The sequence below is a fragment of the Netta rufina genome (assembly GCF_964035555.1).
Source record: "Netta rufina genome assembly, chromosome: 4".
Classification (NCBI taxonomy): Eukaryota; Metazoa; Chordata; class Aves; order Anseriformes; family Anatidae; genus Netta; species Netta rufina.
The window spans coordinates 32,141,074-32,153,645 of record NC_140127.1 but is presented as its reverse complement, the minus strand read 5'-3'; the positions used below and the strand labels follow the sequence as shown (position 1 = coordinate 32,153,645).

Genomic DNA, 12,572 nt, shown 5'->3' with positions numbered 1-12,572 from the left:
TTTGACATTTCAAGTAACAATCCTGTATTTTATACAGTAAGAATTTCAGGAGTCAGGAAAAAACATATGCAGCTTACATCATATAAACATTGCTTAGAGGCTGTGATAAAATTTCTACCATCCTTGCTCTTCCAGTGTGGAAGCAGGGTAGTGATAGAAAAATCACGAACATTTCTTCAGCTTTCTTTTGCCAATTTAATCCAACCTACCTTATCACAAAGCAGTAGGCAGTGTACTGTGGCATAGCGAGAGGGTGGAATGATTACCTGCCTACCTCTTTCACATTGTTCTTGTCAAGTTTTACTCTGGTATTATATGTAAGTATTTTAAAGGAAATTGTTTTCCTTTCTCCTTAAAACCTTAGGAGACTTCATTGTATTAGAACGCCACAGTTATCTGTGGACTGCTCGTGCATGCTCAAAAGCAATTACAGTTGTATTTATTTTCATTCTGTTTTTACTTATAGGTATTTTGATGTCAATCCTTCTGCAGCAATGTTTCATATAGAACCACACCATAATACTTCAGGATTTTGGTCCATATGGTTTACAAACAACTTTGACTTTAGCATTGAACTGAATGAAGTCTACATTGCTAGAGAAACAAAGAACATTTTAAAAGTAAGTTTTATTTTGGCTTCTTACAGTGTCTTGTCCTTGATATAGGGATTTGCTCCTTTGACATACAAATAGATTCTTTCACAGACCTTGCTCTCAGTACTGATTGAAATCAATTAAAAAATGAATGTAGCTGTGCACCTGTAACTTAAGTACTGAGAAGCTTGGGCTCTCTGTAGGCGTTATTTACTGTCTGGCTTGTTTTTATATCGCTTTATTAGCAACTGTGTTTTTTTTTTCATTTCAGTTGCAGCTACAGATGCATCAAATTATAGAACATTGCTCAGTTCTCAGAATTGTTGTGTGTATTGTTTGTGCTCCATAGGATTGAGTGTTTCTTCATTGGCTATAATGGAAGTCTTCAGTACATAGATGAGTTTTGAAATTTGGAAGACGAAGTCAACAGTTTACTTGCACATTGGCTTGATTCAAACCAGGCAATTCAGTTTTATGAATAAGCACATGATGTAAGCATCTAGTTGGCCATTCATGTATTTAGATAGGAGATTTCTATGTGCACACTATGGATCAGTTATGGGCACGTGTATGTGTGCAATAACAGCAAAACCACAAAGAAATGGAAAGTTTATGCTCTTCAAGGTACAGCTTGCGCTAAAAATGCCATTCCAGATTTAATTCAGGTGTCATTTGATTCTTTCTAGATTCTGAACTTTGCTGAACCTTTGACTCTACCTCCAGGCTGCTGGAATGTATTTTCTCTGAAACTCAGTATGAAAGACACTGTAACAAATGTGCTTTCTAGTATTTGTTTGGCCACCAATGTGGGAGTGATGTTTGAAATACCTCTGCAGATATATTCAACTGTGTCCAAGGTATTGTATTAAGTTGTGCTGAATGATTATTATGTACTGCCAACCAAACTGCAGCAGCTTCCTTTTTTGGTCAGAAATTTGTCCCTTAGTCCTGGAAAATGCTCAATACCGGACCATTCTTTAGCTCAAAAAGTTAAGCACTCAGAGTTAAACAGTGATGGAATTACAGATCTCTAGGCAACCTTAGTTCTCTTCCTTGACTTGTCCAATTTATGCACTGAAAAACTGGAATTTTTCCTGTTCTTTTGTCACATGGAAAGTGATTTTTTTTTTGTTTGTTTTCTTTTCCAGCAAGGAGATCTTCATTTTGAAGCTATTGCCCATTGTGATATTCAGTGCTACTTGGGAAAATCTGATTCAGGTGGGCTTTTTTAGGCATCTAATGACAGTATTGTAGAAAAATCTATGTAACGGGACATGTAATGAGAATATTGAGATTGTCAATACAACTATTTAATTTTGTCTTTTAAAAACATAAGCTTTTCTGAGACCATTACTGACATAAATGGCTTCGTACTGAGTATAATGTGCAGTATTTCAGACCTCTAATTCTGTATCACTTGCTAAATGTTGTTCTGTCTTGTAATACAATTTTGGACAAAAACATGTTGACCAATATCCGACCATTAGCCAGAGTTAATTTTGAACTTGTTCTCTCTATCTGTTCCCCACAGCAGTAATTTCACAGATTTCTGCAAAAGACCATTTATCAGGCTTATAAAACAGCTCTGAAAGCTGTGTCATGTAAAACAAAGTGCTGTTGTTCTTTCTGGAACTGCAGGATTTGTCTAGATTCCCTAATGCTAGGAGATGTTTTAAGTACCTAGCTAACGTTTACAGAAACACAATGTTAGATGCTATACATTCCTGAGGCAGTATTGTGTCCTTATAATTTGAGGAAGGCTGATTCAGAATAGTGTTTTTAATTAATAACAATAATTAAAAAAATCTCTGCTTAAGAAGGAATTTCACTAGACAGCTGGGTACCATAGGCTCTAAATATTTGTTCTCTTGAATGTGTTTTCAAGATGATGCTTTCTTAAAATGTACTTTTGTATGAGGATATGAAGAAGGCAATAGTAGTCAGTCAAAGATAAAAAGGATATTTGAGGTGACAGAGAAACACAGGGTATGAAGAATTATTAATACATAGGCACGTTTAGGTAAATATCTTAAAAGCAAGATATATTTTAAAACCTTGTAAAAGAGTATTGCTGATATAAGTAAATACTTATTGATTGCTTACTTTCTATTCTAATAATACAATCAGATTTTTGTATATAGGTATATAATTTCGGATACTGGTACTTAAATAGGAAAGTCTGAAAATACTGGCCTTGAACAACTTGTAGCTGGATTGTTCAAGTTGTCATTAGTCTAGATTGATTACTTTAAACTCGAAGGATAATACAATAAATGGCATTTTGTATTTTCAAAATAATCTGGCTTTGTTTTCTTTAAAAAGAAATTTGCTTATTTAACTCAATTCTGCTGTGTGAAAATGTTTAAAGCAGCATGAATCTAACTTTCTAAAAAGATTTTAATATTTGGACTGATATAAAGCCTGGAAGCTTAGCTTATGTAGAATTTGAGAAAATAGTCAGCACCTGGAAAAGAGAAGGTGAAATAGAAACACCATTTCTGCAAAATGGAGATTTGTTTTGCTGCCTGCTGTGCTGTAATATTACAATTTTGTACTGCTGCACAGAGAAGAGTGTATGATCTTGATACTTCATTGATATCAGTGGATAGTTCTGTGTAAAGACTACTGATAATCTGATGACTTCTCAATAGCATCCTTGAGAAACAGCAACAGTAAAAAGGGCTTGCCAGAGCATATGAAATCTATGCAATTCCCATATTGCTCTTTACATGTAGAGTTACTGCAGTTTTGTGAATGTATGTCTTTATTGTCCCCATCTGATTTGCTTAGTATGTGTACCTTCACACATGTTTGCTTGGAAGGGAAAATTTGGTTTGCCTTACTTCTTTTTGTGTTGGGACCCTTTGCAGATACTGATTGCTCACATTCAGAAGTAGATTGATGAAAGGAGCAAATGTTGCCTCCTTAAAATATGAAAAATCTGTTATCGTTTTAGCAAATCTGCTTTGGCAGAAGAGTCTCTCTCTGGACCGTTCTGCTTGGGATGTGGATTCTGAGCTTGCAAGTGAACTTTATGAGAGATGGCAAAAAATAAGACGTGGGGAAGCCTGCAGGTCTGTACAGAATCCGTTGAGGTTCTTAATACAAGCCAGTACAATGTTGTAAGGGGGAATATTTCTGTTCTGAAGTATTCTTAATTAGAACAAACATTTTTGACCTTGCTGCATGTAAGTTGGTTATCTTGAAGCATCTGGAATTTCAGAGCATCCCAAACACTTTTAACTTCCATTTCAAGGCACTGCCAGCAATAAGTAAACATTTGAGATGCCTGAATTCTAGAATGTAAATAATGTTTTGACTGAGCCCCACCACGGCTACCCAGTTTGAAAGCAGTCAAAGCACATTTTACCAGATCAGTTATGGAGCTGCACAAATCCTTTGTCAACAGGTCCCATAGCAGTCTTTTTAGGATCAGGAGCTCTGAATAGCTTTCAAGGTTTTTACTCCCTGACCTAATGGATGCTATGTACTTGGGACATGGGGAGGGAAGCAGTCACTGTGCCTGAGTAATTGTAGAGAGAGTGCATCAGTGATATCACCCAATTTCCAGAACAGAGAAGTATGGCTGCAAAAAATAGTCACTGTGTTGCAGGTGGAAAAGTGGGAGATTGAATTATTCTCTATGACTAGATTACATGTTTGTGGGCTTTGTGTTGTGAAGAACATTTCCAAGGAAGAATTAGTTGGTATAATTGATAGGTCCTGGCAAATCATCATCTTTTGTTCTTAGATTTCAAAGAAAAAAAAAAAAAAAGAGAAAAACAAATCTTTCTGTTTTTTTGCCAATAAAGCAGAAGAAGTATTTTAGGATCAGCTCGCATTATTCACCAGAAGCCTGAAGAGGAGTCCCTTGCCTTTTTCTTGCCACGATTAACTGCAGAGCCCGGCCTTACACTCAACTTCAGTGCCACAGCAGTTAAAAGTAGTATGGTAAGGATGGTTTTCTTACACTTCTGAGTTGATACATGTTTAGCTTCTTTAAAGAACAGAATCTGCAGTTAGTATTTGGTGATGTTTTCATATGGCTTTTAGATTGGTATTTTGAAACCTTCATACAAGTCTAATATAAGACACCAAATTTGTTTATCCCTTTGGCTCTTCGATAAATTCTCTAGCTATCAAATTGTAGTATTTTTAGTACAAGGAGAGGAATAAAGCAGCATAGGTATTAACTAACAACTCTTCATGCTTATTAAAACTTTCCTCACATTGTGATCTGTTACATGCTTGTGGTAAAATAATTGAACAAGGGACTTGGGATAGAATGTGCTGTCATTAATGATGCATTGTGCATACAGGATATGTGGCCTTGCTTCTGCCACAGCCTTACATAACAGAACTGTATAAAATGTTGAAGATAGAAAACTGAGAGATCAGCAGTGCAGTGTGTCTTGCAACTATGCTGACAGTTACTTCTTCATTTGTCAGACTTTGGTTGGTACTAACCTGGTCTGGCACAGACCAGTCATACAGAGATGCTTCTCATATGCACATGTTGTGAATTACCTTGATATTCCATTTATGCCATTTGATTGTCATAGTAATGTACATAACCTACTTGGACTCAAACTTCTATATGAAAAGGTGGCACCTTACTAACTTACCTTCTTTTGCGGAAGAGCTTTGTTTATGTCTGCATGTGCAAATCAAAATACAAATGAAATGGTTATTTTGAGGGGGGAAAGACTATACTTTTGCACATGCAAAATCACTCCTCATGCTCTTAGCTGTTTCTGCAAATGATGGCATTGTGATGACATGTCCTGCTGTTCCATGCAGTTTTGTATGCATGTGATTATATTGCATTAAGACTGATGAAGCCAGGCTGAATTTCCTTGAAAATGCAGTTCATATTATTATCAAGTATGTAGTTTAACTTTTCTTTTCTCCTCCAAAATACTTAGGTGAAGTATTTCATACTAAGAAACCCGTCATCCTTCCCAGTTGCGTTGCAGCTTGTGCCACTCTCTTACTACCCTGATCCCCAAGCTTCACTGAGTCTGCTCAGCAAATGGTAATTAGTATAACTGTCTCAGAATATTGTCTTCCCTTTAAAAAGTTGTATTTGCTATGCCTTATGAATGCTGCTTATTGTTTGTTCCAATTTCTCAAAGCATAACTGAAGTGGGGGCAACATTCTGCTCGTTTTGGAAGATAGTCTGATATTCAGAGCAGCTCTCTGTGTGACACCTGACTGTGTAATGCACCTGATCTATGATAAAAAAACTATCTGAACATATTTGCAGCAAGTTTATGTATGCAAGCCACAAACTATGTAATCTTTTAAGATCTGAGGCCTACTGCAATCTTGTGCAGGCTATGCAATTGTGGGCAGCAACTCACACAAGTGGGGATGTGCTGCTCTCAGCAAAGCGGGTTGGGAAATACCCAGTCTGTAGGCTGCAGTCTGTGAGGAGGAAGGTAACTGAACCTAATTTAAGGAAAAGGTTGTTTGTTTTTTTCTTAGCTTTTTCTTAGGTAAAAGCCCTGTCTCTAAGAAGAGGAAACAGGAGCTGGAAAGAAAAATTCAGCGGGTCTAGAGCCAGGAACCCCATCATAAACATTTTAGGGGCAGCTAAACAAATATTTTAACGTTGTTTTGAACTTTCTGCGTTACAAATGAGAAGATCTAATGAGAAATCTAGATAGAGTTAGATGGAGAGTGTAAAGGGATATGGAGTTCACCAAAATAAGCCCCAACTGTCACGCTTAAGTTTGGAAAAACTGCAATACATGTGCAGTTGGTAGTAATTATTGGCTTGCTTGGAGTCTGTGGGACTACTTACATGCTTAAGTGTACCTTGCTTATTTGAGGTACCAGTCCCTGTATAGCTGCTTCTTTAACATTATATCTTGGTGTGTGTGTGTATATATACAAAGATAGGCACATTAGTAATTACATATGTTTGCATACTAAATATCATTTCCATGTAGATTCTTTCTAGTGGTTTGAAATTACATTTTCTCCTTGTTTTCGCATTTGTTTCTGCAGATCTAGGTTTACCAGCAGTCATGTTCACTGACTGGTTCTTTTCAAGCTAATATAAAAAGTTTGTGACAAGTGAATTTCCAATTCCAGGGCTGAAGGTCCATTAATCCTCTATGACCTAAATTCTACATATTGTTTTTCTTCTGTCCATTCCTAATGCCTTTAGTATCACATGCTTAAAATTTGCTTTTAGGCAAATGATCAGTTTCTGTAAAGGATTTTGATTTGCAAAGTATGTGAAAGAGAATATGAATTTGTCCCAAACAAATTGTGAGCAGAAAGAGGGACATATGAGTAAATTATTGAGATATGGTAATGATTGTTTCTCAACAGGCATGTTTCAGAAAAAGCTGTGGGACATTTCTGTTTATATACAACTTAGAAATATTTCTTGATTGTTATCTTTCTCAATATTGCATACTGAGAGATTTGAAATGCCTAGGCATTTTTCTGTTTTCCAAATGCATGGAATCCACATTAAACAGATTTGTAGTATATTTTGTTAAAATGCAGATCTGCATTTCCCCAGTATTTCACATCTGCCAAAGTGCAATTGTGAAAATATAATTCATTGAAGAATAAATGCCGCTATGTAAAAATAAGTCAGTCTAGTTCTGACAGACTAGGTTTGCAATGCTTTTTGTTTGTTTGTTTTGGTTTATTTAGGTTTGGCGTAAATGTCCAAGCTATTAATTTCACCACCACTGAGTTCAGGCTCATGGATGAATGTTCTCACAGGGTAAGATGTTTAATTTTGATTAAAAAAAATGACACCCTAGAAAAATTCTTTTTTAGCTACATTACATCTGAGTTTTTACTAAGTACTATTTAAAACAATGTGTGTTTTCTTGATTCTCTGTCAAGCTTGTATTTTTGCAGTTAATTTCTTTCCAGAGTTTGCTGTTTTCCAAATTGAAAACAACTGCAGAGTGTGTGTGCATGCCTGTATGTGTCAAAAAGGCTACAGTTTGCTTTCTGTTTTGGGACTTCAGTTTAGCCCTATGTTGTCCACAAGGTGTAAGACTTTTGTTGGTGACCTCAGAAGTTAACAGATAATATTTTCAGCAGAAGGAAGTGCTGGGCAGTAGTTCAAAGGAGAAAGCTGGATTTCTGTGTTTCACCTCAGTTTCACTGCAACTCTCAGATTCAGGTTGGAATGTCACAGCTGTCTGTGGTTTCCATTACCTCATTTTTAACATGAGTGTGATGACACTTAATTGTGCCATATGCCAGCGCTGAGCTGTGATTATACCTTCAGGTGTTCTGTCGTGGATAATAGAAAGAGAGAAGATGTGCTTCCAGGGATGTTGGCACAGTCTGACAATCAGAGTACTGTCCAGGGTACCAGCAGAGTTCATTCTTATATTTCTAGTTTGCGTGAAAGCCTGGAATTGACAAATTTTCTTTGCTGCTTGTACATGCTGCAGCTGCATCTTTAATGCTCTGTACAAGAACGTGTTTCTAAAAACACTCCTCAAGATCCTATTGAAAGACTGATACTTTATAAAACCAAAAGAATACATTTGCTAAACTTATCAAAGCTGACCTTTGTTTTTTGTCGACAGTGAAGGGTGGTTGTAAAATAGTGGTGGACCTTTACACCAGTGTGTGTATTGCCTCTATTTCATGTAGAGACTTGAAGACCTATGGGAGCATCTATGGTTACGTAGACGTTTAGTATATCTGTATATGAGACCGACCTTGGCTTGTTGTTGGCCAAATCACTATTTACACTTTTGAATGTCGTTTTTGTAGTCACTTTATATGCATGTGTAGTGAGTGGTTAGTCTCATGTTTGTGCACGTGCACCTTTGTAGAGAGTGACCCGGTGAAGTTTGCAAATCTATACGTGTTTTGCTTTTAACGAATATTGACTGTTGAGTGAAGGTTCTGAAACTTTTTTGTATGTTTTTTTTTTTCATAAAATAGACTAAAAACACTTTGGTCTAGAAAAGATCAGAAAAAACACTAGGACAACAGCTGTGAAAAAAACAACCTTTTAAAAGCTTTTAAAAACAACCAAGAAAGAACCCTTTTTGTGATGTTTGTGGTTATTTTGACTGCTATGGGTGTTCAATCATGATTTTCTAAGAGGAGATCCCCCAATTCTGATAGAGAAACTTTTAGGATTGTTTGCTTTCTCTTTGTCTTTTTTTTTTTTTATGTTAATGGGGGGAAAATATAAACAGCAGTATTGAAATTTTTAAGAAACATATATATTTTACATAATTTCTAGACTCACTTAGCTTCTGGTAGTGCTGGTCTTCAGTTAATATGGTAGGGAGTTCACTTTGGCTTGTTTCCAGTGACTCAAAATGATCAACATATTTGCCAACAGTCCCTTTCTCACTGAAATCAAGTTGCAAGTCTTACGCTGATGGTATAATGGTTGCCACATTTCCCCGTGCAATCAGTATACTGTCAGTTCTAGTTGTGTTGTGAAGTGTTTCAGCATTTCTTGAATATGAAGGACACAGTGTAATTTCTTTTCCATCTGAACAAATAAAATCTGTTTTAAAAAATGAAGTAATACATTCCTCATAATAATAAGTGCAGTAATATGAACACTTGCTCAAATAAACAACCTTATCTGATGTTTTATGTTGTCAGATTGAAAGACTTTAGTGTAACAAGTTAGTTAGGAGTCATTGCACCTTGCCAAAAATATCATACGTGGTGCTAAGAAAAGATGTAGTGCCTTCTTTTATTAAGATCTTTAAATACACATTTTCTGTGAGTAAATAAGTGCGTTTTTGTTTAACAGAATGCACGTCAAGAGGATCTTATCAACAAGAAATGCAGTTCTGAGCTGCTTCGGTTAAATTTGCAACCGCTGGAAACCAGAAAAGTTGCTGTAATTTTTACACCAGTTGACTACAAAAGAGTATCCTCACTTATTTTAATCAGGTAACCCAGGTTTCAGTTGTGAGAAGCAACCAAGAAAATGTGAAAATGAATTTGCCCAATCTTGGAGCAAAGTCAAATAGTCAAAATTTACAAGTCAGAATACCTCCAGTTTAATAAAAGTTGCTTGAAGGGTATTTGTACTTCATGCCTACCTAGGTCATTAAATATGGAACTTCAGATTTTTTTTTTTTTCCTTGTGGTTTGGATTAGTGGGTTAGAAAATGCATATGAATATATACTGTATGTATGATCGAGGCACTTCTTCAGTCAGCACGTCAACAGCCTTTTCCTGCTGGGTGGCTTTGCTATTTTAAACTGAATTCCATAGTGATAGCATTTAAGAGACCAGTGAGTCATATTTCTAATTGGAAGGAACAACTACTTTTACCAGGTGGCACTATTATCCAGTGGCAATGGTAACAAAACTTGCCCTTTCACTGTGTGAAGTGCAGCAGTGAAGGGTTCCCAGGTGATCCTACCTGTGTTTAGGGGAGGCCTTTCCAGATGTGGCTAGTGATTCTGTTACTGACACACTGTTGTCTTGATTTGGCACCTAGATAGCAAAGCCACGATGTTGCAAACTTCATTTGTGTTTTAATGGCTGATGATTTGATTTTTATGTTGTGGCAGAAACAACTTGACTGTTCTGGATGTGGTCAATGTAGAAGGCTATGGAGCCAGAGAATTACTTAAAGTAGGGGGAAGACTGCCAGGTACAGGAGGATCTCTTAGATTCAAGGTGCCAGAAGCTACACTAATGGACTGCAGACGACGTGAGTAAGAAGAAACAGGTCTCTGATTTTGTAGCTGGCTGCATTACTCCGTAGTGGTAATGATACTGTGCAATAATGTTAAGTAAACAGAATATTGAAGTAAAGAAACTAAAGAACTTGGTAGTAAGAGGTGTAGGTTCTGATGTCTCATAATACTGGCTGATAAGAGTTACAGATTTTGGAAATACAGTGCTGCAAAATAGTCTGTATTAAAATTTTGGTTGCTTCTGAGTATTTAATTGATTTGAAAGTAAAAGCAGCTATTTCTTTCTAAACATTAGTCTTTTTAAGCACTAAAATAATTGTTCTTCTTTTTTCCTTTTAAGAACTGAAAGACAGCAAGCAAATTTTGTCCATCACAAAGAACTTCAAAGTAGAGAATATTGGGCCTCTCCCTATAACAATTTCATCAATGAAAATCAATGGTTACAGTTGCCAAGGATATGGATTTGAAGTGTTAGACTGTCAGGAATTCTTCCTGGCTCAGAACTCATCACGGGAGATCAGCATTGTGTAAGCACTAACAAATCTGATGACAAGTTAACTTAAGTGGAATTTTGAAATAATTAGTTGCAGTAACAGACACTCCAGTAACACACATGCATGCAAAATTTGGTGAGCTTTGAAAATAAGCTTCAGTACGCTTTTCAGTAAGTTACAATAATGTGTTGTGTGTATGCGTACACGCATCTTACTGCTTGAGGATGACCTCAAAGTCTTAACCTCTTAAACAGGTGCTAATGCACCTGCGTAGTCTTAAGCATACAGTGATAGCTTATTTCATTGTCTTTTTCCATACTATTAAATCAGAAGTCATGCTGTATGTTTTTTTTGGTATCAGTATGAGTTCAGAAAATGAAATTAAGCCTAGCAAATGGGAAAAATAACACTAGTTCTGTCTGCTTGCATGACAGATTCACTCCTGATTTTACATCTTCGTGGGTAATCCGGGAGCTAACCCTGGTGACTGCTGTGGATCTGGAGTTCCACTTCACCCTCAACGTGACTCTTCCTCACCATTTGTTACCCCTGTGTGCAGATGTGGTGCCAGGACCCAGCTGGGAGGAGTCTTTCTGGCGGCTCACTGTCCTCTTTGTAAGGTAATGTGTTCAGAGCTTCTGGTGACCCACTGGTGAGAGATCAGCATGCACTTCTGGCTTGTGGTAGATGTGATGATAGGGCCTAAATGTCTGCTGCGTCTAAGTCTTTTGGGAGTACTGCCAGCTGTCTGCAGGACCTTGTGTGATCCAGTTGCCTGTGGTAGAATTGACAAGCATTTCATGCTTCTCCTGCTGATAAACTCCCATGTTAGGCTTGGAAAGAAGACGGGTTAGGTATTCCCACAGGAAGAGCCAGAGGGTACCCCTCTTGCTAGAAGATTTACTTCCCCATCCATAGAGATGCATGTGGAACCTGTTAGTCCCTGCATGTCATCAGTAGAATGGAGCGGACTGATGGCTTATCTTAAAGTATTTCTGGAAAATTAACATATTTATGAGATTTCAGACACCTGAGTAAGGACCTGCTTTTCCTTTTGCTTCCTCCTTTCATGTATTAAAAAATATGTATCTCTTATTGTTGGCTCTTGTTACGAACACTGATAAAGATGCTACCCCAGAAAGAGTTGTCTTACATTAGCTAACTCATTGCTTGTACACGGTAAACTGTTTTAGGAGGCCTGTACTTTGTACAACAGTTCAGGGTTCTGCTCTTAATTAAGTTTTTGTTGTCTTCCTTATTAACCTTTCATACTGTGAGTGTGAGTTGAATGCTGTTTGTGGCAAATGATTTCTGATGTCTTCATTGCACTGAACCCTGAATTCCTGCCATCAGGACCAGCAAGGAGTGAACACAAATGTCATGGTGATCTATATACATACCAGTGCATGTATAATTGAGATCATTATGCACACTTGTTCGGCTTGCATTGTTGTTTTGATGCTGGAAAGAGAGCACAATTGAACAGTAAGAGTAACCATGTAACGTGGCTCTAGATGCAACAGAAGGATACCACAGGGATTTGAAAAATCAGGAGTTTCTCATTCTGTTTTCCAGCTGACAAAATTTATCCTATATGAGAAGATGATTTGATGAATTACAGAGCTTTTCATTCTGATTGATTTATGTTTGGTGTAATTAATGTGCTAGAGATAAAGAGAAGGCATTTTGCAGCTTCAGTTTTACCTCAGAAGAACAATGCCATTTGTAGCCCATTTTATGTCAGGATTTTCTCTAGGTAGCAGAAGAGACAATTGTAAATAAATAACAAACTAGTGATATAACTGACAT

At 36.9% G+C, this 12,572-nt stretch overlaps 1 protein-coding gene across 7 annotated transcripts in view; it reads left to right on the top strand.

Moving 5' to 3' along the window:
* TMEM131L (transmembrane 131 like) overlaps nt 1–12,572 on the top strand; it is a gene marked incomplete at its 5' end in the record, with an annotated part of 77,715 nt that overhangs the window by 49,652 nt on the left and 15,491 nt on the right. For 6 of the 7 annotated variants that reach the window (XM_084285626.1, XM_084285624.1, XM_084285627.1 and 3 more), the window contains 11 exons: nt 467–620; nt 1,280–1,450; nt 1,742–1,811; nt 3,550–3,667; nt 4,406–4,544; nt 5,519–5,628; nt 7,270–7,342; nt 9,368–9,510; nt 10,141–10,283; nt 10,610–10,796; nt 11,198–11,383. In XM_084285626.1, the coding sequence (XP_084141752.1) occupies nt 467–620; nt 1,280–1,450; nt 1,742–1,811; nt 3,550–3,667; nt 4,406–4,544; nt 5,519–5,628; nt 7,270–7,342; nt 9,368–9,510; nt 10,141–10,283; nt 10,610–10,796; nt 11,198–11,383 (1,494 nt within the window). The remainder of the gene's footprint in view (nt 1–466; nt 621–1,279; nt 1,451–1,741; nt 1,812–3,549; nt 3,668–4,405; nt 4,545–5,518; nt 5,629–7,269; nt 7,343–9,367; nt 9,511–10,140; nt 10,284–10,609; nt 10,797–11,197; nt 11,384–12,572) is intronic. The other variant, XM_084285625.1, reaches the window with a different exon arrangement.